The 27,158-nt window shown below is 45.0% G+C and overlaps 1 protein-coding gene across 7 annotated transcripts in view; it reads right to left on the minus strand.

Annotated features, from left to right (window-relative positions):
* The window catches only part of DPF3 (double PHD fingers 3), a 262,495-nt gene extending 249,714 nt beyond the window's left edge, over positions 1–12,781 (minus strand). For all 7 annotated transcript variants that reach the window (XR_003682050.2, XM_028496114.1, XM_028496116.2 and 4 more), the window contains exon 1: positions 12,742–12,781. Coding sequence is in view for 6 of the 7 variants with exons in the window: in XM_028496114.1 (XP_028351915.1) it covers positions 12,742–12,773 (32 nt within the window). In the remaining variant the exon portion in view is untranslated. The remainder of the gene's footprint in view (positions 1–12,741) is intronic.
* Positions 12,782–27,158: the final 14,377 nt, after the last annotated feature.

The following is a 27,158-nucleotide window of genomic DNA, read 5'->3' on the forward strand; positions in this document are numbered from 1 at the left end:
CTGGGGCAGGATAGGGCTGAGGAGCCACAAGCAGTTTGGTAAGACTATAGGGGAAGTGGGAATGGTGCCAACTGTCTGAGCAGGGGTACAGAAGCATCCTTTCAGGGTAACGAGTTCACCCACATCGTTCATTCTAAGGTTCTTGACCTGGAGCCCATGTGCCTCTAGGGCATCTGCTGATGGGCTCCTCAAAGTCTGTGAAGCCCAGAAAACCATAGGCAGATGTTCACACCTATCTGCATTTTTTCTGGGGAGATGATCCAGAACTTTCATAGGATTCTCAAAAGGGCCTGTAATTGCCAAGGAAAAGTGAAAAAAACACTCAATAGGACATTGAGTTGCCTGAACACCAAACTGTGATGTTAGAAGCCATGGTTTTCTGTCTCTGTACCCTGAAGATAGCTTAGTACCTGACATATCATAGGTTTTCAGAATTAGCAGAGCTCAAGGGATGAATACAAGGAGATGGGAAGAAATCGCCATTTTCATCATCAAAACACACATTGTGTGCACAGACATTCGTGTGCCAGTCAGTGGGCTAGATTTTACAAACCAATACCTCTTTCCATAAAGGCACATGGAAAAATATCTTCTCAATTTCCTGTTCACAGGATTGCAAAGCCAAGTCCCTAAGTGTGGATACAAGTCACCCAGGGCAATTCACTGCAATCCCAGATCAGGCTCAAACTTTAGTTGGCAGTTGCCTAGCAACGAATAACCCTGAAGACACATCACCAAATAGAGATGCCAAAAGGGCATTCTGTGGACAAGCTGGTTCTGAAAACTAGCCCCCGTGCAAGTTTGTCTGCCAGGCCTCTCTGGGACTGTTGGGGGAAGAAGCAGACTTTACAGCCAAAAGGAAGCTGGAAGAGGGGGTGGGAAGGTGTTCAGATGGTGGTGGGTAAGAAGCGGGCACAGAAACAGGGAACCGAGGGCTGAGGGAGCACGCAGCCTCAAATAGAGAAGGCAATTGGCGCCTCTGCAGGTCCTCTTTCAGACCATACCTACAATTACTCTTCTGAGCAGTTGCTGAGCAAATCCCAGCCATATCTAAAGATGCAGAAAGTGGCAGGAAGACTTGACTGCACCTACATCCAGCCCTGCCCTGCAGTCATCATCCTCCAGCAGTTCCACTGAACTACATCAGGTTGGGGTGAGCAAGATGACAGACCTCCAGACCCAGGAAGCAGCTTCTATCCAGCTCTCCAGGGCAGCTCACTCCCTTACAGAGGCAGCAAGCACCAAAGAGGCAAAGAGACCTCACTTTCTAAAACTCAGATTTTTTTTTTTTTCTCTTTAATGAAAAGCTCAGAAACTCCTTCTGCTGAGGCAGGTGAGACTGGGATTCCTAAGACAAAAGTTCTAATCCAAATCATGGCACAGGCCAACACTAGGCAACCTCTCCCTGCGCAATGGTAGAAAGCTTGGGAAGGAAGCTTGGGCCTTCTTCAGAACCCGTTCTCCTGGAAGGTCTTGGGGGCCAGGGGAAAGGGGCAAACAAATATATCAGTCAGGAAGCAACTCAGGAAGAACAAATGCGGAAGTCAAACAACAACAAATAAGGCGGATATAAATCCAGATAAAATATTAAAATCATTAAAGGGCTGCTGCTCCCTGAAGATTGGGAAAAATGAAGAGAGTTAATTAAAAGCAATCTCCATGCACTGCTGAGCCAGCCGGCCCTGATAAATCAACAGCTGGGGCTTCTGTGGAGGGCAGTCAGGAGGCTTCAGGAGTGGGGTGCGGGGGGGCTGCTGGCCGGGGGAGGGGGGCTGCTGCAGAGATGGCAGTGACGTCCAGTTGAACACAGTGACTTAAGTTTCGTGTCTTATTAAATATTTTATGACCACTGAATAAAGTTGTTCTCCCAAGGGGGGAGAAAATGATCATTTGGGTGAACAAAAAGTGAGGAAGATAAGGGTGAAGAGATATTTTTTGTTTGATTCAAGACATACTTGGGACCATGATGTCAGCATCTCTGATCATGCCCCAGATGCAGAGGCTTTTGTTTCTTCTCTCTACCTGATCTGCACAGGTAGATGCCTCTTCTAAAATCTCTCTGCAAAACCCTGGGCTATGTTTGTTTTGGGGGTTGGGGGAAGCAGTGCAAAGTCAGGGAAAGAAATGAAGAGGAAGAGGAGATAAAAAAGACCTTCAAAATTCTCATTGTTGATCCAAGCCAGACTTTTAGCACAAAACTAAAAGGTCAGTGGAAATTGTGGGAACTTTCTTTTTTTTCTTTCTTGCTTTTTCTTTTTCCTCCTTTCTTTCTCTACTTCCTTCCTTCCCCCTTTTCTCTGCAGTCAGATAAAGTTTTTGTTCTTCATTTTAAACAAAAAAGAGCTCAGAACTTTGGGGGTCAATCTAAGTAAAAAAAAAAAACAAAAAACAAAAAACAGCAATTTTAGTGTATTATAAAAACGGCCCTTCTCCATTCTAAGGGAACCCTCCAGTTCTTCCTTGATGGAAATATAATCAAGAGAAATGATTGGAAGAAAGTGTTTTTTTTTTCCTCCGTAGAATTGGGATTGGAAGGGGGTGTGTGCATGGGGAAACATAAGGAATTATGCATTTGGATATGCATTTTAATTAGGTGGACAGAAGCAGCCGCCTGTTAATTTTTCTTGCTTGTTTCCACTTAGCATTCATCACAGGCAAAACCACCATAGAGCACTCCCACGATAATAGATGGTTCTGCATTGGCTAAGTCCTCGGGGAAAATAATTAGCAGGAGAGAATATATTCTCTCCACTTCAACTACCCCATCCACCCTGCCCTCCCCCACCTCCAGCACCACATTGCCTCCACCCTCCCCCGCACCCGCAACTGACAGTGGTTTCACTAGAAGCCTAAGGGAGCAGTCCGCTTCCTGGTTTACAAGCACTTACTTTGCCCTGCCAAAGAACAAGGGTCTGGAAGGAGAAACGGACTGGAGGCCTTCATTGGAGTGGAAGCTCCTAGATGCAGGGAGGGAGGCTCTATGCCGCTTAGCTGCGAGGGGCAGGCTCGCAATCAGAATTGGCCAGGACAGGATGAAGAAAGCTCCAAAGAGGGTGAGAGAGTTCTCCCTGAGCTCAACTAGCAGCAAACAGAGATATGTAAAGAGTCCTTGGTTGAGGATAATGGGAGTAGGGGTGACGTTTCTCACTTAATTTGCTTTTATCAATTACAGGAATGCTGTGGGTTTGCAGCAAGCTTGGATCTGAAGCATTTCCAAGGCTGGCAAATAACTCTGTCATTCTGAGATTTGACCCTCGCCACGATGCTGTCCATAGTCTACTCTTGTATAAAGAATCAATTCTTGCCGCTGACCTCCTATGTCAACAGCACACCCTCCTTGCTCACAAGCAGATTTAAACCCCAGCCCCCCTGTCACCCCCTCTCCCTCCCTGGAGTCTTCTTGATAGAAGGAGGAGCCAGAGACTGGCTGATGACCGGAGCCCAAGTTCCAGGAGAGCACTTCCTGTGCCTGCCAGCGTCTGATTCCTCTGATCACGGGTGGACTCAGTACAGGGCTGACAGTGGGAAATGAAATGAGGGCTTCCCTCGAGGTCATATTCTCACCTATTTCAAACTCAGACGATGTAAAAAAAACCCCACTGAGATCCCAGGGCTATTTACACACAGCTGGACGAGTGAGGCTTTGCATTTACTGAGAAACAATGATTAGATATGATGTGTAATGCCAGCATCTTTTCGTTTATTTTAGTTTTAATATAGTAATGTTTATGAGACATTGCTGACTCTCTGAGAAGGCCTCAGTTAGCTACGAGAAACTTTGCAGTTCTAGTAACACCTCACATGTGTACTTTACACCTTCTGAAATGTTTTCACATCCATTATTTAATCTGGGCCCCTTGCAGGGGGTAAGCAGGGCTGGGTACAGGGAAGGGAAGCGAAAGGAGATACAAGCCCTTCTCACCTTATGAAAAAATAGGCCAGATTTACTACCTCTTGACTTTCAAGCTGTCCTGTCATCCCAGGTGCTCCTTCCACCTGAACCCCTGTTGCCAGATGCAACCTCCACTCTGCCTAGGAAACCTTCACTCCAAGCCTCACCAGGTAACTACTACTGCTGCAGCTTCTGGAGCACCCCCAAACCCAAACCCTGACCCCCACAGGGAGCCACTGCCCTCAAAGGGTTGGGGTTAGGGGGACAAAGTGAAGGCAATCCTTGTGACTGGGGATGAGAGAAGTGAGTCTCTGGGTTCCCAGGGCATTTACCCCTCCTCCCCAAAACAGTGGTTGTTCCACGGGGGAGGGGGGTAAAAAGGTTGAATTCTATCAGTATTTTTTTTTTTTAAGTTTACAAGGAGGGAGTTGCCTGTACTATCTAGAAATGTACACCCTGGGTTTTAATAAGTCTAAAAATGAAGGGGGACCTAGGCACATACCCAAAAGAACTGAAAGCAGGGGACTCAAATAGCTACTTACACACCCATGTTCATAGCAGTATTATTCACAATAGCCAAAAGGTGGAAACAAGCCAAGTGCCCATCATTGGATGAACAGATAAACAAAATAAGGCATATACATACAATAGAATATTATTCAGCCATAAAAAGGAAGGAAATTCTGACACATGCTGTAACAAAGCTGAACCTTAAGGACATTATTCTAAGCGAAATAAGACAGTCACAAAAGGACAAATATTGTATAATTCCATTTATATGAGGTGCTTAGAATAGGCAAATTTATAGAGACAGAAAGTAGAATGGTGGTTAGCAGGGACTGGAATGGGGGCGGGAGGAGGATGAGGAGTTGTTGTTTAATGGGTACAGAGTTTGTTTAGGATGATTTTTTAAATTCTGGAAATGGATAGTATGGATGGTTGCACAACATTATGAATGTACTTAATGCCAGTGAACTGACACTTAAAAATGGTTAAAATGGCACATCTACGTGTCATATACGCTAAATATACATGTTATGAGTATTTTACCTCTAGTAGTAAAAAAATTTAAGGGGCTGCCTCTGTATGCTGGAGGTCAGGGTGACCATTTTGTTTTGTTTTTCTTTCATTTTACCTCTCACAATTTAGGCTTCTATGAATTCTCTGATAGGTTTTATAACCCCCCTTCCTCCTTTAGACTTGTAGAAAATTGCCAGGGGAGCTTCCAAACAAAGGAAAGCCTGATAATAACGCCCCCAGAAGAATCTGGGATGTTCTGGAGGCATGTCACTGAATGAGAGGCAGTGAATTCCAATTTAGACACTGCTAATACCCACCAGGGTATGGCCAGACTCTGTGGGTCTGCTAGACACCTCCATTTCCTCAGCAGTTATCATGGGATACAACAGACGAAGCTCACTGAGACATCAGTGCAGGCCCACCTGCTTCGGCTCACTGAACAGTCAGGTAACTGCAGCTGCCCAGATGGAAGTGAAATAAGCACTTTATTTCCATGTTATTTGGGATGGGTGCCGTGGTAGAGTGGAGGGCTGTTCCAAGGAGACTGTAGATAAATGAAATCCAGAGAAGAAAAATCTTTTGCTTGGTTCCCTGTCTCCCTCCATACATTTAAAGAAAAGAGGAAGAAAAAGATAGATGTTCTCAATAATTCCAGTCTTTTGCACAACCAAAAAAACTTTATCTGAGTGCTTGTAAACAACAAAATAGGCTAATTAGTTTTCCCACTTCTCTTTCCATCCTCTAGTTGGAGTGCTAATGAGAAGAAGTGTTCAAAAGGGATAATCAGAAGAAAAGTCCACATTCTAAATGGGCCACCACCTGGTCCTCAGGCTTGGGTCCTGAGAAGGGAGAGATTAGAACCGCAGATGGTAGCATAATGTGGCGAGACTGTATCAGAGAAGATGAAACTACAGAAGAGTCTACCAGTCTTAACTACCCTTTAGAGCCACACTTTAAAAAACAAGGAAGGGGACTTCCCTGGTGGCGCAGTGCTTAAGAATCTGCCTGCTAATGCAGGGGACACGGGTTCGAGCCCTGCTCGGGGAAGATCCCACATGCCGGGGAGCAACTGAGCCTGTGCACCACAAGCACTAAGCCTGCGCTCTAGAGCCCGCGAGCCACAACTACTGAGCCCATGTACCACAACTACTGAAGCCTGCGCACCTAGAGCCCGTGTTCCACAACAAAGAGAAGCCACTGCAATGAGAAGCCCATGCACCATAACGAAGAGTAGCCCCTGCTCGCCGCAACTAGAGAAAGCCTGCGTGCAGCAAGGAAGACCCAACGCAGCCATAAATAAATAAATTTATTTTTAAAATAAATAAATAAAATAAAAACAAGGAAGAATTTGAACACTGGACCCTAACTATCCTCCTCATGCTAATTAACCATAGTAAGAGCCACAAGTTTTTGACTTGAAAGGAATTTTGGCAATCAAGGTGCATCACCCTCATCTTACAGACAAGGAATATGCAGCTCAGAGAAGTTCTGTGTCTCAGGTCGCATAGTTAGTGGGTGGTAGGGCTGAAAACAGAGCTCAGATCTCTGGGATCCTCTCCCAGAGCTTCTTCTCCTCCATTACTCTGAAGCTACAAAAGAAAAGCCACTGGTGAGAAACGAATGTGGAAGAGGGACAGAGTTTGAGACAGGGCCACGCTGATGGCAGGTGAAAGTCTGGGGACTGAAAAACCTTCTCTGGTGGAGCTTCCGATTGAAGTTAATACAAACAGCAGATTTTCAAAGTGAATAACAATGAAAAAAACTCACTCATTTCATAGAAACATGAGATGACCACAGGGGAATTAGACATGTGCTATCATTGTTCCTTGGGCTCTTAACTAAGGCCTGGATAGTGCAGGACTCAATGTGGGCTATTTGAACCCCATTATTAGGAGCTCTGAGCTTAATACCCTTGCCCCTCCCTACTTCCAAACACAACCCCCTAAATCTTAGGCTCCTCAAGGCTTCTCTCTTCCCTTGCCGCTCCCACCCACTACTACTATTCACAAACACACAACCTAGAAATTCCCAGCACAGGCTGCTCCTCTTCCCCCCACCGCCCCCCGCCAAAACACCTCCTAACCACTACTTTTAAAACTCTGATGCAAATCACAGGCTTCAAAAACCTTCTTTCAGTGACAGTTTTATGATGCTAGCTCCATTCATCCATATGGTTTGACAGACTGTGAAACACTAGTAACCTAACCAATAAGAGAAACAAATTACAAAAACACCACAACACCTCATCTCTCCCCAGTTGCTCACACAACTAAAGAAAACTTTGGAACTTGCAGTAGATCATAATATCAGTCTCTCTTGCTGTTAAACAATCATCTTTTCAGAGTTCCAGACCACACAGTGGTTTTATCCACTTACCTATCCTCTCCCCACCCCCACCCCAGGCCACTCTTTTATCTTTTCTTGTTAAATACCTACATGTTTAAAGATTATTGAAAGCTAGGGTCATGCTTACATAGGCCCCTGCTGGAAAACCCTGGCTGGGCAAAAACTATTTCAGTGGTTTTGGCACTTCTTTGGCCAGGGTCTTGCCACATTAGGCTACATTTCTGTCTTCTAGTGACTTTCAGAACGCTCAGAAACCACAAAAGTTACTTTGCAGAGGTTGGGATAATAAACAGGCCTGGATTCTGGTGCCTTTTTATGACCCACCCCCAGCACCACTACAATCAACATGGCTGCACTTTCTTTTTTTTTTTTTTGCCATACGCAGGCCCCTCACTGTTGTGGCATCTCCCGTCGCGCAGGCTCAGCGGCCACGGCTCACGGGCCCAGCCGCTCCGCGGCATGTGGGAATCCTCCCGGACCGGGGCACGAACCCGTTTCCCCTGCATCGGCAGGCGGACTCTCAACCACTGCGCCACCAGGGAAGCCCCGGGAAACCCCTTGGCTGCACTTTCAAAACTGCAACATCGGCCTCAGTTTCCTTTCTTTTGCTGGCACAGGCTCAAAACAAAGCCTGTTGACTGTGGCATTTTATTTTTTGCCTTGATCTGAGCTGACGGCTCTGGAACAGCTTTAGACATTACGGTGTTTCTCAGATGTGCCTAAATTTCAGCTACCTGCATGATTCCAAAAAGACAAAGGAGGATAAGGAGTCTCCAATTAAGTTGCCTCTGAATTCCTGCCCACTTTATGGAACTGAGCAGCTCCCATTCAACTGGAGACCTCTGGATGTCTCCCAGGTGGTCTGCAGGTCCGGCAATTTTCAGAGGTTTAACCTGTGACGATGCCTTCATTTGGGTTCTGGCAGAAATTAATATCCTTTATGGGTATCTCATCCAAACCGGACATTCTTCCCACTGAAAAATAACGTGTGCTAACGAAGTTTGGAAAATTTAAGGATTTTTTTTTTTCCAGTGGCAACCATAAGCAGATGCAGAAGGTGGTTCTTAGGCATCTATCGGCTTAAAATGTCTGAGGGTCCTTTTTCATAAGGGGCTAAAATAATGCCCATAAAAAGCTGCAAGTTCACAAATTCCCAACCTCAACGTTCCCCATTTAGTACCTACCCACGCCCCCCCCAACAGAAAGAGCCAGAAAGAGATTAGAACCAGGAATGTGTCCCCTCTACACCATCCTCTCTGATATCTTAACTGAGTGCCACAGCAAGAGTGAGGTCTGGCTTCTAAGTGGCAACAATTACACAACTTTCACAGGCACAAAACCACTTTAGATTAGAATACACTGTCTCCAGATCATAGAATGTATAAAAAGACGAAGATCTGAGGTCCATCTATGCACAGACCAGCTGCTTGACCTTGGCTGAGTAAGTATATTTGCTTCTCCCAGAGCTGTGTCCTTAATAACAAAAGAGATATAAAACCATGCCTCCAAGCAAGGGAAACTCCTTACAAAAAAGTTTCAATACAATTACGCATCTGTATGTTCACATGTTACAAGCATGACCAAATAGTTTTCTGCTCTCATTATTTAAAAACAAATAGTTACTTGGGGTAAATCCCTATTGGCTTATGTGGAATAATTAAATAATAATAACAGTTACTCTTTTCTAAGCAGGCAATTAGTATAATAGATATATACGTTCATAATCCAGTCTGGCAGAAGGTGGCAGACATTCCCAGTTAAGTGCCTACAAACCAGGGTTTTGATAACTTAATAAAAGAGTAAGTTGTTTGAAGTGTTGATAGCAGATTTGGGGGAGGCTGGCTAACCTGAAGTAGAATATCAAATAAGATTAGAATCTATATTAAAAGCAAAAACAAAAAAAGAATATAGCAGGGCAAAAAAAAAAAAAAAGAAAGCTTTATGTTTCCTAGGTATGTACAAATCAACCAGAATACGATAGGTAATGTGGCGGACTTACACATGGACCTTTATCAAATCCAAATTTATGTTACCTTCATAACATGGCCTTTTACTTCACTACATGGCCCTTATCTTGCGTGTACATGTAAGAAATAAGGGTGACTCACACATCTAGGCTCAGACAATGTAGCTGCTAAATTAAATAATGTGCAATACCTATTTACACATCATACATGTCTGTCGATGCTTTTAAATTCTATCAGCCCAGATGTGACTGCTTGGTTGTGGAGCCACCTGCCGTGTCCCCTTTGTGATCTGATCAGTCCAGGCGGCTCCTGTTTCTGCCTCTAACACCCTATTGGGCAGTAATAAGATGTTAAAGGCAACAACAGACAGAAAAGCCAGGCTGTCAGCTTCAGAGAGGACGGGGGTGAAGGGTACAAGGAGGAGGAATAAGAAAGGGAGTTGAGGGGAGATCAAAGACAGGCAGGAAGAAAGCTAAACTGCTGAGAGAGGAGATGTGGCTCCAGGAGCTGGGGGCCCTACAGAAGACCCCAAAGCAATGAGATTCAAATTGTGCCATCCAGTTACTCAAGCTATTGAATTATTGAATGTCCCACGTGGAAAAAGCTAGTGTAATGAAAAATGGTCTACACTCAGCATAGGCAGAGCCCTACAGAGGTGTTGCATGAAACCTGGGCTGGTTTCTTCCCAGAACATTACCTACCACCACTTTATCCCTCAATCCTAGAGGAAACCTTTGTGTGACCAGCTTCTATAGGGGGCGTCCTTGGTGTTGGCCTTTTTTTTTTTTTTTTTTAAGGGAAGGGAGAGAAAGACTCAGAACGCACACAGAGAAAATGCTGATGTTGTTCAGCTCCGTTTCATTGTCAAGAGGGACACAGGAAGATAAAAACATAGCTCTCCAAACCTTTCTCCCTGCTCCCCTCCTCCCAGCACCCCCATCCATCCCTTCCGCTGGATGTGTCTCTGCGCTTTGTTCTAATTTAGCCCATGCATAATTTATTCACGTGTGTATTGTTTCCTGATCGGCAACTTTTAAAAATAAATGAAACATATAAAGATGATCTATTAAACAAGTTGTTTTTAAAAATAAAGGCAGATGTTGTAGGTCTCTCAGTAACAACATGCGTGCTCCTGCGTTAGCAGTTTAAAAACCATCTAGGGCGCAGGAGGCTCGGCTGGTCGGGGGTATTGTTTACACACCCTTACCACCAGGGAAAGGGGTCGGGATGCAAAAAAATGAGCGGCTAATTATAAGTGACCATTCAACTGCCACCTAGAAAAAGCAGGCTGGGGTGTTGTGTGTATGGCGACACAGAATTACAAATACATCACATTGCAACTGTTTCTAATTATACAAAGTACAAGTGTAATAATTCAGAACTAATTCCAATAACCAGCCCGCTTCTCTGTCCCTTTCCCCGCTTCTCTGTCCCTTTCCCCACTTCTAACCCCACCCCACACAGACACCCTCCCCAAATACGCACCCTTCTGCGGTCCAAAAAGCAAAAATAAAAAACTGGAGCGGCAGGAATGAGTGTAGAGACCTTGCGCCCGCCCGCGCATAAGCGGGCTCCCGGGTAATAACTAGGGTACCGCTTTCCCAGTAGGAAACAAACCTGGCGCACATGTGAAAATAGATTTCTCTAACGAGTTTACCAGGAGGCATCAGCCCCGCTATGCGTTTTCGGCTGGAAATGTGAAAACTCCAAATCGGCTGTGGGTTCGGTAAAAACTCACAGCATCAGCTGTGTGGCAGCGCTAGCGACGAGGAGAGGGGATGCGGCGAAGTTACGCCTGTTTATTCTGCCATAAAACATCTTCTTTCTTGGGTGAAACGCTGTGGCGTTCAAGTGCAGCGTATCCTATCCGAGCTTCCGAGCGAGAACTGAAGCCGAGAGCTGCTCTGTAATCAGCCTCAGCTTCCAAGGTCCTCTTAGCAGCGTTAATACATATACAGACATTTAAAACTCCGAGATCTGGGACATTCCTACCCTTTTCCCCTATTACCGATAGGAGATAAGCTGGTGCAAACACTTCCCGTTCTCCCCGCGCGTTCCTTCGCGTTAAGAACCCCCTGCCGCCCTCCCGCCTCCCCGCGTGCGAACCTGGCTTTCAACTCCTAGGGGAGCCCCGGGTGCTGACGCGGATGCGCTAAGTTGAAAGAACCTGGGTGGGCATCCGCCACGCACCCGCGAGAATTCGGCACGAAACGGCCCCCACGCGCACCTCTCCCTCCCCTCGCCCGCGACTTCCAGCTGGGAAGTCCTAATCCCAGGCGCGCATACCCACCCACCCACGCCGCGCCGAGATACGGAGGGAGCGCCCCTCTGCCAACATTACTGCCAATAGCACCCCTTTTAGAGAGACGCTAGTTTTCCGAAGCCACCCCCGGCTCCGCGATCGCTAGCGGACTTGGCGGCTTAACAGTTCCACCGACTGGAAGGAAGGAAGGAAGGAAGGAAGGAAGCCAGGATAAAAAGGAGGGGGAAGGAAGGCGAGCAGGAATTGGCTGTCGGACCCGGGGACTGGCCCCCGCGTGTCCTCGCCCAGCCCGCCCCCTCCGTCCCGGATCTGGGCGTCCGCTCAAAGTCTCCCGGCGGCGGCCAGAGGCACCTGCCCCTCGTCTGGCCGGGAGCAGACGCAGCCCGCTCAGGCGGGGAGCCCCAAGCTGCCTCTCGCCTGCCTCGGCTTTTCACCCGGGGGAGGCGAGAACACCATTCATAAGACCTGCAGCTTCCCGGTCTCCAAATCAACCCCAAGTTAACCCGAGTCGTTAATTTACTACAGCCAGCTCCCCCACAAACACACCCGGAGACACACCGGCGACCGCCCGAAGCGCCGTCACGCTCCGGGGGCTGCCCCGGCAGGAAAGCCCCGGGCAACCACCTGGGCCCCAGGGCTCCCGGGACCCGCGGCTCCCCCTGCAGTCCTCCCAACTCCGGAAGGTTTGCACAAACTCCCCGCAAGCTATCGGAAGGCGGAAAGCGCCTTGCAAACTCCGGAGCTGCAGCGGTCCGCACACCCCGGCGGACCTAGCTGCGGGGCGGGGGCCGCGGGCTCCGGAGGCGCGGGGCTCAGCCAAGTGCACCCAGGCAACCCCAGCCCGGCGCTCGCCCCCAGCAGGGCCGCCCCCCTCGCCGCGCTCACCGCCCCGCGAAGCCGGGGACTCAGGGGACCGTGTTGTCCCCGAGCTGCCCACGATCCCCTAGCTGTAGTGCGCTCGAGCGCCTGGCTTCCCTGCCGATAACCCCTCTCTCTCTGTCCGCCAATTTAGAAGAACACAGATGTAACAATTTTCTTCTTGTTAACTGCATCTCCTGACATTTCTGCGCGTTGGGGAAAAAAAAAAAAAAAAAAAGATGAAGAAGTAAGAGCTGAAAGAAAAGAGAGAAGCCCCGCCGCGGCTGTAGGCGCCTGCAAGCGCAGTGCATAGGCTGCGCTCGGCTCGCAGAAGGCGCCTTTTTTTTTTCAAATTGAAACCACGCGGAATATGTACATTTTTTAGTCTTACTTACGCTTTCAGGGGGTTGTGAATGACAGTCGCCATTTTGCTACAATGTAACAGAATATTGTCTGTCTCGGAGTTCTAAAGGTTTGCTCAGGGGAAGCGGAGAGCCAATCAGAGCACGGGATACCGGCCCGCCGGCCAATCGGCGCGGCTGGTCGCCAGGTGGGCGGGGCCTGCACGGTGGTAGTTATTAGGGGAGCTGTCAAAGCCCAGAGGTCACTCCCTTTTGTAGAGCCCGAGAGCAAGCAGGTCTTAAAGGGGCAGTACCGCGCGAGCAGCTCTTTTTCGGATTGAGGAAAGTGGAGAGGCACGGGAGAGTATTTTAGTTTGGTTTGAATCCCTACTTTCTAAATAACTGCAGAGAGTTGCGCTCCTGGACAGAAATGTTTAAGTATTGCCAACAAACCACTGCACCCCATTCATTAGCTTTTGGCTTTGCTGTTACGTTTTTAATCCCCCAAAGGGCAAATCCCCTTGTTCCCGTGCAAAAGTTGAAAGGCGGCCGTTTCGTCTAACAAATTACTACACGTGTCCTGCCGTTTGCTAATACTCTGGGTCCTGCGGCTTCTTAATATTCTCCTTCCCCAAGTGTTGTCTTTATCTCGGCCACCTTCCTCTCTTGGTTTCTTAAACTGCCGCCGCCGTTCCTGGCGACTCCAGAACAGCAACTCCCCTCTCCCTGCAATGTCTCAATGTCAGGCTCGCTCCCTCCTGCAGCCTGGGCTTTCGTTACGTAATGCGCGGTGGTCACTCTGGCGGTTCCCCACTACCACCTCTTCTGTTCTCGCACACACCAGAAACTTCTGAAACGGTCAGATTCCGGCTGGCTTGAGAGCTAACTGGGGCCTGACGCTCTGACCTTTAGGCTTACGGGAGGAGAGGTTTAAGGGAACTTTGGAAACGCTTTCTACCCCTAGGAAAGCGAGTAACTAGACAGAAGTTGTGGAACCTAGGTTGGGTGTTGCCAGGCTCTCCTTCGGGGAGTAGCACACGCGATTCTGGCGTCAACTTTAACTGATTAGATAGAAGGTGAAAATAATTTGCTAATGAATAATCCGATGTGACCCGAAGCGTTCAGAGAGTCTCTGTCTGCTTCAAGTCAGTGCGAACGCCTCACTGGCGAACCCCTGACAAAATCAGGAGACTTCTGCGAAGCCAAGCTTCCACTGGGCAGCCTGGAAGGTCGGGGTGGATGAAATCGCACTAAATCATGAATAGGGGCCTCGTCAGTATACAGAAATCTGGCTACCATCCCAAAGTTGTTTAATCAGGTCAAATAGCTAAGATAGTGGGGGAGGAGTGAAAAGGGGGGAGAGGAGATGCCAAATTGCCAGTTCTTCAAAGCTGTGCCCTCTCACTTCCTTTCTCAGTGCTCCCCTCAGAGCAATGGATAAAATAAAATAAAAATTTTTTTACGTTCCACAACTTTCAGAGTTCAACTCCATACACTATTAGAGTTACAGATAAACAGAACAGGACTGAATCAGTATGTTTGTAAGACTTGACATTTTTAACCCCTTCTTTCTGCCTAGTTAATAGCAGAGTCAAGTTCTATAGATTGCTTTGTAACTTTGTTTTTTAACTGAAGTATAGTTGATTTACAATGTATTAATTTCTGCTGTACAGCAAAGTGATTCAGTTATACATATATATACATTCTTTTTTTATATTCTTTTCCATTATGGTTTATCATAGGATATTGAATATAGTTCCCTGTGCTATACAGTAGGACCTTGTTGTTTATCCATTCTATATATAATCGTTTACATCTGCATCTTACATCTGCTAACCCCAACCTCCCTGTGTAACTTCTTTGCACAGCATCTTGCAGTTTGAAAAAGTTATCCCCTTTAAGTTCAAAAAATCCTGTCCTTATTAATTCGTCAAGGGATTGGTTCAAAAGCTAATACTTTTCTGGGATGGGCCTTGACAACATAAAAAAGCAAGCACTGTTTTCTGACCCAAGAAGTATGAGTTTGAACTACCAGTCAGAACTCCCAAAGCCTCTTTGAGATATCAAAAGCACAGCAATTCAGATTAGAAGACAACAGTGCATTTTAATATATGAAGCTAGATAAATAAGCAGGAAAGGTAGTGCCTGCCCTGATCAAGGCTTACAATAGGAAAGGGAAAACAAATTTATATTACATATTAAAGAAAAAATACATACTCTAAGCATGTATGGTCATTTATTGAGTAAAGGCCAAGATGCAGAAACCAGCATAATTTCCAAATATCCAGCACACTTGAAAATGGCAGACCAGATATGTCTTCATTTTGAGAAACTAATCCAGAGTTTAAACATTTAAGTTACATTTTATAATGATTGAATTGAAAAAAAAATTATTAATTAAAGACAGGATTTGGGTTTTTTAAGTACTATAGCCTTGCCTTTTGTAATCTAATGGAATGTCATTTTAACTCTGTCAACACAGGTATGACTTTTAAATAAACAGAATTGTGAATTCACCTTTTACAAATTATAAGACATATAAGAGTTATTATTAATTTAACTTTGGTTTTTATGTTATAGATCAAGATTTTTTCTACAGTAAGGCACGTTCTGTCAATTGGCAGATTAATCCCATCTGCAATGAGACCAAATTGTTCAAATAGGACTTAAAATGTACTGATCTCACCTCACAAAAAAGGCACATATTTTTTTGCCAGAATGCCCAAAAGCAAAGGAGCTTAGAGTAGACATGTTTAAATGAGACAAGAACCCTAAAAATTTGGGGAGAATGTTAAATTTTACATTAATTTTGCATGGAAGTGCTGTATATGGTTTAGAAGTGTGGACTCTGGAATCTGCCTGCCTGAGGTCACCATTTGCCAGCTGGGTTATCTTGGGCAAGTTTACTTAGGAACTTGAATGTCTCAGTCTCCTCATCTGATAAATGGCAGTAATAATAGAACCTACTTACCTACTTAAATGAGGTAACACATGTCAAGTGTCTGGTGCATAGCAAGCTCTCAATACATGCTGATTATTATTTTTATATAGATATTTAATTCTTTCCTGTTGGCATAAGGAATGAAGGGGATCCAAATAAAAAGACACATCAGAAAGTGAAACTGTCCATCAAGTTTAGATTTTAAACTCATTAATCCAAGAAAAATAAGCAAAGAACAACTTTGATGAGAACGAAATAATAAATTGGACTAGTTCAGTTTGGGGGGTTTAACTACTTAAACCTCCCAAATGTCCTCTTATTGACTGTAATATCAAGAGACTTTTGAAATCCCATCTCTAAAGCTCTATAGATAGTCATATATTTGAAAACACTCCATGCCTCCCCATCTCTTTCATCATGATTTAGTTGGTTAGGTGGCTTCATTTGGAGGACAGAGTAGGTCCAGAATAAACACTTCCCCACCCCACCTGGAGAGTCCAGAGCTGTGCTGTCCCATATGGGAGCCATAAGTCACATGTGGTTCCTAAGCATTTGAAATGTGGCTAGTCTGAATCCAGATGTGCTGTAAGTGTACACACACACCAGATGTCATAGACTGAGGACCAAAAAAGAATGTAAGTTATATAATTAATAATTTTCATATTGATTACATGTGGAAAGGACAATATTTTGGATTTACTGGGTTAGATTAAAAATGTTACTAAAACTAATTTTACCTCTTTAACTTTTTTAATGTGGCTAACTAAGAAATTTTAAAATATTCATGTTGTGTTTCTATTGTACAGCATTGCTCTAGACAGTGTATGTGACCTGGGAAAGAAGGGTGAGGCGTCTCTCAATCACATGAATCCATCCTGTGTAGCCTTCTCAAACTCAGCTTTGACATCAGTTAGCAAAACTCCCTGGTCCCGCTTAAGTATGTGTTCCACGCCACCCATCTAGAGGACCATTTGGGGTGCGACCAAGGACCCAAGTACCTGAACCACTAGGGGCACTGGAATCTGTTTTCTCTTAAAGAAAGTTTGAAGACTATTACAGCAGACAATGAATCAAAGCTGTGAGGAGATGCTCATCCAGAAGCAGGGAAGAGTGGCATTTCTGTTGCAAGTGTCAGCCTTTCCAGCTGACTTCTTTAAGGCACATGGAAATAAGAGAAGTAAGAGAAGGAGATGCAGGCCTCATAAACAGCCAAAGAGTTCATTTGAAAGAGGAAGCTCGCCACAAAAGCCATCCAAAATAAAGGCAGCTCCCAGCGGGCTCTGGGAGCTGAAGGAGTTTGAAGTCTTGTGGGTATTTAAAAAACAAGAACAAGCTCACCCTCAGTCCCCCCATTCATCCACAGAACAATCAATCATGGCCTTGGCAGCTGGTTGGCCATGCTGGTTCCCTGAGATCCAGAACCAGCTCTGCTATGTTCTAGGCACTGAGCTGAAGAGGGGGCATCAAAACTGTAACCTAGTCTGCTCTCTTCTTGGGGATGGAGGTGGAGGGGTTCTTAATCCATTCCAAAATCTCAAAGCACAGGGGAAAAAAAAAATCAAAATCTGGATATGGGAGATGCTCCTAGGGCCAGACCTCTGAAACCTCCTGTTTCAGGGAGAGTCGAATTGAAACCAATGCACGCTGCTTCCACTCACTCCGTACATTCATTCACTCATCTATCGGAGGCTTTCTATAAGGGAGGCTTTGTGCTAGGCACAGGTGGCAAAATAAAAATAAACCAGATGTGGAAACAACCCTCAAAAAAGCAATTCCCATCCATCTGGAGAGAGAATAAAAATAGTAGGCCAACCCTACAAGCAAGCAGAGTAATTACTTGATGTGACTTAAAAGGGAAAAGTTGTCTGCCCATCCAGTCTCGCCTTTTCCTGGCATGATGCCCATAATCCCATCCTTGGGTGTTTATTTTTTTTAAATAAATTTATTTATTTTATTTATTTATTTTTGGCTGCGTTGGGTCTTTGTTGCTGCACGGGGGCTTTCTCTAGCCATGGCGAGTGGGGGCTACTCTTCATTGCGGTGCACATGCTTTCTCATTGTGGTGGTGGCTTCTCTTGCTGTGAAGCACAGGCCCTAGAGCATGTGGGCTTCAGTAGTTGTGGAGCACGGGCTCAGTAGTTGTGGTTGTGGCACCCAGGCTTAGTTGCTCCGCGATATTTGGGATCTTCCCAGACCAGGGCTCGAACCCGTGTCCCCTGCACTGGCAGGTGGATTCTTAACCACTGCGCCACCAGGGAATTCCCCCTTGGGTATTTATTGATTGCATTCACTCCTTTGGGTTTTCAAGATTTCATGGTATTGAGATTTTCATAAATTGGCATAAAACAAGGGAGAAGTGATATATGCCAAAGAACTTCAATGGAGGGAGCAAGTACCTCTAACGCTGCAGGAGGGAAAGACTTCATGGAGATGGTCACATTTAATTTGGGCCCTGGTTGGGTAGATTTCAAAAGTGAGCCAAGGGGTAAAAGGCCTTCCAGACCCCAAACATAGCCTAAGAACATCTAATTCATTCATCAAATATTTGTAGATTCCCTACTCTGTGCCACTATGATCCTTTCTGCTGGTACTCGGGGTATACTGAGACCTGAGACAGTCTCCACCTTTAAAGGACTCATATTTGAAAGGTAGGGGAAGGGGGAGAAGGCAGTGACAATGCCGTGAAGCGGAAGAACAGGGGGCACTGTGGGGTTAGATGAGGCACCAACCAGACAGGAGGTCAGGGTTGTCGTCTTAGAAGAGGTAAGGGCTTCCCTGGTGGCACAGTGGTTAAGAATCTGCCTGCCAGTGCAGGGGACACGGGTTCGAGTCAACTACTGAGCCTGTGCTCTAGAGCCCGAGCTCGGCAACCAAGAGAAGCCACTGCAATGAGAAGCCCGTGCACTGCAATGAAGAGTAGCCCCCGCTCGCCACAACTAGAGAAAGCCCAAGCACAGCAACGAAGACCCAACACAGCCAAAAATAAATACATAAAATAAATTTATTTTTTAAAAAAAGAGGTGATACCCAAGCTGAGTCCCCAATGACCTGTGGGATGACAGATGTCCCTGCAGAGGTGGCAGCACATATAAAACCTTCGAGAGGTGTGACAGGGCATCATGATTTCAGGGGATCCCGTAGTAGGAAGGTAGTGGCAGGGGGAAGAATGAGACAGAAAAAGCTAGAGAGGTGGGGCTGTTGCCAATAATAAAAGATATGGAGATTTATCTGGAAGGCAATCAGGCAGCACTGAAAGATTTTTTTAAATAAGTTTATTTGTTTTTTATCTATTTTTATTTTTGGCTGCATTCGGTCTTCGTTGCTGTGCACGGGCTTTCTCTAGTTGTGGCGAGTGGGGGCTACTCTTGGTTGTGGTGTGCAGGCTTCTCATTGCGGTGGCTTCTCTTTGTTGCGGAGCACAGGCTCTAGGAGCCCAGGCTTCAGTAGTTGCGGCTCGCGGGCTCAGTAGTTGTGGCACACGGACTCTAGAGCTCAGGCTCAGTAGTTGTGGCGCACGGGCTTAGTTGCTCCGCGGCAATGTGGGATCTTCCCGGACCAGGGCTCAAACCCGTGTCCCCTGCATTGGCAGGCGGATTCTTAACCACTGTGCCACCAGGGAAGCCCAACACTTAAAGATTTTAAGCTAGGGGTGAAAATGAAGTGATTGCCTTTTCAGAAAGCTCATTCCAGCAGCAATATGACCACAGACTGGAAAGAGACTGAGCTGGAGGGCAGGGAACCTGCTAGTAGGTGGCACTGGGGTGAAGATAAGGGGCAGGATCAGTGATTTCTAAGGAAGTAGAACCTGCAGGACTTGGTGTCTGGCTTGCTGTGGGATTGAGGGAGGTGGGAGGGGCCCAGGATAATGCCAGGTTTCTGGCTCCTGGAAATGCCAGCAGCCAGCTCCCCTTGACTACAGAAATATGAAGTCAAGGTCAAGGCCTGAAGGCTGGAGGCCAGTGAAGCCCTAGGACTTTCTACTGTGGGAGAGGAGCATGGCTTACTAAAAATCATCCAAACTCCCACATAATGTTAGTATAAATCTCTTCCCCTGGGGGAATGGTGACCTAGGCTGGGATTCTCTTATACCCCCTTCCTCTGGTTTTTCTCCTTTCTCAATGGACTCTACCTTCCATTAAGGGCCTCTTCCAAATCCCTTCCGGCTAATCTCCACCCTTTCTTTCAGGGCATGCTCTGAATCGGCTTAAAGAAGCAACTCCTCCTGGGTAGTTTTATCTTAAGAGGGGATTCTAGGACACCTCAAAATTTTCACAAGAGGGCTTCCCTTCTCTGGTGGCGCAGTGGTTAAGAATCCACCTGCCAATGCAGGGCACACGGGTTCGAGCCCTGGTCCGGGAAGATCCCACATACCATGGAGCAACTAAGCCCATGTGCCACAACTACTGAGCCTGAGCTCCAGAGCCCGCGAGCCACAACTCCTGAAGCCCGGGCGCCTGGAGCCCGTGCTCCACAACAAGCCACCGCAGTGGGGAGTCCGCGCACAGCAACAAAGACCCAACGCAGCCAAAAATAAATAAATAAATTTAAAAAAAAAAAACTTTCACAAGAAAGAGGTCAAGACTTCATGAGATATACACACACACACACATACATACACACGCACGCACGCAGAAGCAGTGGCTTGATTAGAATCGCAGGCACCAGGAAAGGCAGCGAATGGGATATTTTTATACAAGAGCTTTCTGCACTCAAATCACAGGGAGTAATCAGTCTACTCTGAGGACTGGCCCTGGCCCCTTTTCTCCCTCACTAATGCCAGACAATCACAAGTGGGCGTCCGTTCTTCCCGATAGAGGCACTGGTTATAGAGCTCTCACCGAGTCTATTTTTTTAAGATAGCTAACTCCTCTCTCTACCTGCCAAGCCCAAATTTTCCAAGTCCGCCCTCGGCTCATCCACATGGACACCATATCTGAAATCCTGGCAGCTCTTGCATCCTAAATCAAAGCACCTCGCAAGGTCCTCCTGCAGAGAAGAAAAGAATGGAGCAGGGAGGGGGGAAACTTCCTTCCACCATTACCACCACAGGGAGTGACTAGAACCATGTTTGGACCAAGACATATATGAACCAATTTCCCTTCAGACTGTATCCACACATAAAGAAATAAACTCACCCCCTCAGCCATTTCCTGGGTAAAGAAACTTCCTTTCATCTGCAAAATGGCTGCCCCAAGAGCCCCCAAAGAGGGCTTTCCTCGGGGTATTGCTTTACGTGTGGTAACACTCCAAGGCACCTGTCTCCCTCACTCACACCACTGACATGACCTCGGGCTTGTCCTCTGTCATTAGGCAGGACTCATCCAGGAAGAGTGGAAGAGCCAAGCACAGGAGAACATACTAAGTCTGGTTGTTCTGCATATATTTACACCACCATATAAAAATAGGTGTCCACAAGCAGGAGAGATGGACAGAAGCCACAGGACCTAAAATGTCCCACACTCTGGCAAAGAAGGGGACAGAGGCTTGCTGAATTGCAGATGTTTTCTACTCTGACGCTCTAGGCGATGAACTCTGGCCTGCATAGCTGCAGAAGGACCTCAGCTCCATGTTTATTCTACTCAAGAGGAAAAAGGAAGGAGATGAGAAAACGTTCCTGAAGTCCACAGAGAACCCAGTACATTTTAAATGCATCTAAGCCAACGGGGGCAGCCAACCTGGGGACAGCTCCTCCCAGGGGGTCCAGAACCCAAATGAAAATAATGATAGAGGGTGAGTGAGCTGGGACTGCTAGAAAAGAAAACAGAATGGAAGCGATTTGTTCCTGTAAAGAGGAGAAGCAAAAATCCAATGAAAGGGGATTATTAAGGTCTAGACAAGAAATGAAATTTATTTTGGTACCTAGATTCCCAAAGTCACCATATGTTCTCTGTTCTCACCAACCAAATTTTTTTATCCCCGCACAACAGACAAAACTTTGTATAATTGCCATTTTGTAATAGTTGGGACTCACTGACAATTCTGAAAAATGGTTATTTTCTAAACACAAGTGGGCTCACTCACAACGACTCTGAAAACCATCATGTTTCTTAACAGGCTTTTTATAAAGCTGATATTAAATATTTTAATCATACCCATTTAGTAGGGTATAGGATATAAACCTATGTGGATTAAATGGATCTCAAGGGACTTCACTGGTGGTGCAGTGGGTAAGACTCTGTGCTTCCGCTGCAGCGGACATGGGTTCAATCCCTGGTTGGGGAACTAAGATCCCGCATGTCGCATGGCATGGCCCCAAAAAAAGAAAGAAAGGAAAATACGCTTGTATTTTAGAGTATCTCATTTTCTGTCTCCCACAAAATGTGGAGGGCAGGTATGGCACCTTTAAATCTCCAGAGCCCGGCCCTAAGCCTAGCAGATGGTTAATACCTGGTAGTTGAAACAATAAATAAAAGCATAAATAACTATATCTAGTAATAGAAATCCCACCCTATTAAAAAATAACTCTATTTCATACACACAAGGATGGCTAGAATCAAAAAGTCAAATGACAAGTGTTGACGAGGATATGGAGAAATCAGAACCCTCTTACACTGCTGGTAGGATTGTAAAACAGTTCAGCTGCTTTGGAAAACAGCCTGGCAGTTCTGCAAACAATTAAACATATCATATGAACCAGCAATTCCACTCCTGGGTATAGATCTAAGAGAAGTGAAAACATATGTCCACACAGAAACTTGTACATGAATGTTCATAGCAGCATTATTCATAATAGCCAAAAGGTGGAAACACTCAAATGTCCATCAACAGATGAAAGGATAAACAAAAGATGGTATATCCACACAACAGAATATTATTCAGCCATAAAAAAGAATGAAGTACTGATACATACAACAACATGGATGAATCTTGGAAATATTATGCTAAGAGAAAGAAGTCAGTCACAAAAGACTACATTCTATGTGATTCCATTCAAATGAAAGTCCAGAAAAGGGAAACCCATAGAGACTAAAACTATTATTTATTAGTGATTTACTTAGGACTGGAGAGGGCAGGTGCAGGGGAACAGGAGGGTAATAGCTAAAGGATACAGGATTTCTTCTTGAGGTGAAAATGTTCTAAAGTTGACAATGGTGATGGTTGCACATATCTGTGAATACAATAAAACCCATTCAATTGTATACTTCAAATGAGTGATTGTACAATATATAAATTTATATCTCAATAAAGTGTTTTTTGATCTCTACTCATAATAATGGCAGAAGCTCACTAACCCAGAAATTTCTGTGGCCACTTTCTCCCTGAGAACTGCATCAGACAGTAGAAAACGTCGACTACTGGAGAGAATTCAACCTTCAACTGGATAATTCTATATTCACGTTAGCCTCTTACTTTATACCAAGTAACACAGAGAGAAATTCCTTGCCATGAAAAGCTTGAAATATTGAAGCTATAACTATGACCAAACAAATGAGCTCATTAACAGATTCTGAAGGCCGATGGATTTCTGGTCTTTCTATAAAGTCAAATATAAGTGTTGTGATCTTGCATAATAGCCTCTCTGGGGTGCTTCCTAAAGTGAAATCTCATAAAGTGGGGGCTGAACCAAGAATCTATTTTACTTAATGACCAAAGCTACTCCTATCCCAAGTTTGATTTCTTTTTAATCCTTATTTATACGGGGGGTAGGAGGGCCAATTTCATCAGAATTGGTGTCTATTTTCATTTTCGTAAGGTCTTTAGCTAGTGTTTATCATAAATTGTGAATTTTGGTTAAACTCTCCTATGGTAAAGCCAAGGAACGTGACAAGGAATGCTATGACTGGATACATTGATGACAATACTGAAGAGTAAGGAGGGAGATACAGAGGAAAGCATAATCAGAAAACCTCAGAACTAAACCCTGGCTCGACTACTTACAAGATATACAACCTCTGCCCTATGATTTAACCCGGTACCTCAGTTGATTCATCTGTAAAGTGGGGATATCGATACCAGCTCCTAAGGGTTTCTGGGAAGAATACATGTCATAGCATAAGTGACGTAAGGAAAAGCACCCGAGAAACACTTCTTCCTTCTCCTTAGGTAGAGGATGAAAGATGGAGTGCTCGTTGGTGCTTAAGAGGTACAAAGAAGGGAAAGAACAGAGGATAAGGGGCAGTGGAGTTAGGGGGAGTCTGAGGTAAACAGCATGTGGTCCACTAATCTGCTGAAGCCAGATAATCCTCAGCCAAAATGGGAGGCAAGACGTGCCTGTGCGCAAGGAAAAAGGGCATTAGACGTAACAGAAAGCAAAATGAGGCAAACTGGTCTGTCAGTAAATTCTTTGAGTTTATAAAGGAGTCCGTCCTTTCAAGAATTTCCTTTTGGGATATCTAGGGATTAGATGTGGATGTGGTGGATGACAATAGGATGTGATTAAACGTAATATCCAGGATGTGTGTACTAGCAAGTTACTCACTGTTAACAGGGATATTTCAAAAGCCTGGATTTTCAGGGAGAAAGCTGTCATGGAAGCCAACATCTAGTCAACGTTAGAGTGTCTCCTCTTTTGACACCCCATTAGGAGGAGGATGGAGTTGTGCAACTGTTCTTTACTTAAAAGAATAAAACCAAAACCGAAGTCTTGAAAAAATGCACGAAGTCCACCCGCCCAAATTTGTTACTGGCAATTGGGCGCCCTCTAGTGTCAGTTAGTGGGGAAGACAAACTTTGAAAGCGGCAAAAGTTGGGAAATCCTACAGGGTCCCAGCCCTGGAAGAAACTGCCAAACCGGCAATGCTTACACAGATACCTCCAAGGCAGAAAAGGGTTGAAAAGGAATCAAGATAATACAAGTGAGTCCTTCTGTCATGAACATCGTAGGTGTTCACAAGATGTTTGTTGAATGATTTAATGGCATTAGGTCCATGGCAAACAGTCCTGAATTAATGCCACATCAGGGTATTGACATGTAATAAACATGCCACCTGTCAAATGGATACAGCAATGGAAAACTTGATTGTTCAAATTTTAGAATGTATTGTGAGTGATACAGTTGAGTAAGAACCATGGCAGGGTCACCTGTTTGAAATTAAGGAACTGCTCCATTGGGTCTACCAAATGTGCATGCTGTCAATAAAAGCAAGTCACCTTTTCCTCTGTGAGCTTTGGTGAGTCCATCTGCAAAGCTGGGGTAAGTGGGGAACATGGCTTGCCTATGAAGAAAGATTACCCATGATCCCACATACTGTTAAAACAGTAAAACATAGTTGATTTATTTATCACCCATGCTGAGTCAGGTGGGGAAAAAAATGCCCAGTTCCATAGCCAAAGCTGTTTTGGCATCATATCTATGATTCACTGTGAGGGGAAGAAAAAATTCACCACACACACTTACCTCAAATTGCTTGCCAGGCCAGTTTCTTTTGTTGCCAGAAACTTATATTCAGTGGATTCGACAATATATGGAGCAAATATTCCCTGGTTATTCCAGATTTGCCCAGGAGGATTGCAAGGATTTTTTCTTAAGGAGAAAAAAAACCCAGCCCCAGCATGCAATGATCCACTTTTATCAGAGTACCTGGATTTCTGGGACAGCCAGCAATACACTGGAACCTACATTCTCCCTGTTTTGAGAACTTAGAGAGACAATCCCTATACAACTTCAGGGTGAATATATGACACACACCATATTACTTCCTTCACTTATGAAATCTACAACAACTTCTACTTCTTTCTATGAGAATGCCAAGTTGTATCTACAGCCCTTATTTATGTCCCCTGGATGAATGGTCAAATACCTGAAACTGAATATCCAGCAGAATGACCTGAGATGCCCTGCCCTGCCTTTTGGAAAAGCCCTACAGGCCGCATCTCCTGAAGGCTGATACTTCCGATAACTGTTCATTTGGCCTAGAAGTCACAGACATTTATGCCTCAGACAGTCTGGAGAGAGGTGCCCAGAGCACAGACTGAGAACTCAAAAGACTGTTCCCAATCTTCTTTCCAGTACCAAGAGAATAAAGGGAGACCAGATGCCTCAAATGCATCAAGGGCAAACGGTACTGCTAGGAAAGGGATACAAATCTGTCCTCCAGACAAAGCCCTTTAAGAGAGATGCCAAAAACAAGCTGGAACTTACTCAACATTTCCAAAAGTAAGGCAGGCAGGTGAGCACGAGGAGTAAAAACTGAGGCTACCATTGGTCAGCACATTTGACTGGTTTCTATTTTAATAGAAATGGAATGAGTTGGAGAGGGGCAGAGTCTTCCTGCATTTGCTCTGCACTCACACAATTGTCATTAAGCACCAGGGTGCTTTTTAAATCTGGAAGCCCCGCAGGAGGTTTGCTGGCTCACAGCTAATGCAGGAGGAATGAGGCCTTCTCATCTCCTGCCTTCTTTTCAGGGTTCCTGACCTTCCAATACCAGGAGTGCTCTCCCAGTGAGTGGGTCAAAATAGCTATTTATATTTCAATAAAAAAGGTTCCATAAGGAACATGAATAAAAAAAAAATAGGTAATCCAGAACTCGAGGGAGGGTGAAGGAGGTACAAAGAGTTAGTAATGGTATTCTAAGACTCTGCTCTTAGAACTGTAGAGGTCACATAGGTGATGGGACATTATATCTGGATGAAACAAAATACCAAACCCAGGAGCAAAACCCCTTAATTCATCCTCATCGCATGATGTTGTAAAAGGTTCTTTTTTTTTAATTATTAGAAAAAGATACCCTTAAAAAAAAAAAAGAAAAAGACACCTTTGACAGAAACTGCTAGATACCCCGCAGACCTATACTTTCCATGTGTCCTATCCCAACTAGAGCATCAATAACACCTGATTTTATTGAAAACCACATTTAGTTAAGGAAGCCAAAAATATTTTTTATATCCTATTAAATCCCTAAGTGTCATTAGGAGGTGACTATAAGTAACCATTGATTTAATTTTGCCACCAAATAGAATTTAATGCCCTCAAGTTCATGGTGTCGGATGAAGTATTATATGCAAAGTAATTCACACAGCATCTCAGAATCTTAAGCTACATCAATACAGTATATTATTAGCCATTTCCAAAATAACAAAACCAAAGTGCACACTGTGCAACCAGACAGTCAAGCCCAACCTACGAGAAAAGACTGATAATAATAATAGTAATAATAATAAGATCAATACTTACGGCATGCTTCCCAAGTGCAGGCCCTGTTCTAAAGCACTTTATCCATATGAGCCCATTTAAATCTCTCAACAACTCTCAGCCATACTCTCAGGATGCTCATTTTAAGGGCAGGAAAGATTTCCCTTGTTTTTCTCAGTTTGCGAAAGGATAACTGAGCAAAAGTAAACCCAGGCTAACTACCAGCATAGACTCTTCTCTCAAGTCCAAAACACAAAAGTGAATTTCATTCTCAAATCTAAAATGTGCAATGCTGGGTTTGTAACATCACATAATGCTATTTTCATTAGCCATCTGAAAAGCAGGGAGGAAACATCTCTCTCAAACAGACAAAACTGTATCCCTTCAGAGAACTCCCTGGTGGTCCAGTGGTTAAGATTCCATGCTTCCACTACAGGGGGCACGGGGTTCGATCCT

Source organism: Physeter macrocephalus, chromosome 11, assembly GCF_002837175.3.
Source record: "Physeter macrocephalus isolate SW-GA chromosome 11, ASM283717v5, whole genome shotgun sequence".
Taxonomy (NCBI): domain Eukaryota; kingdom Metazoa; phylum Chordata; class Mammalia; order Artiodactyla; family Physeteridae; genus Physeter; species Physeter macrocephalus.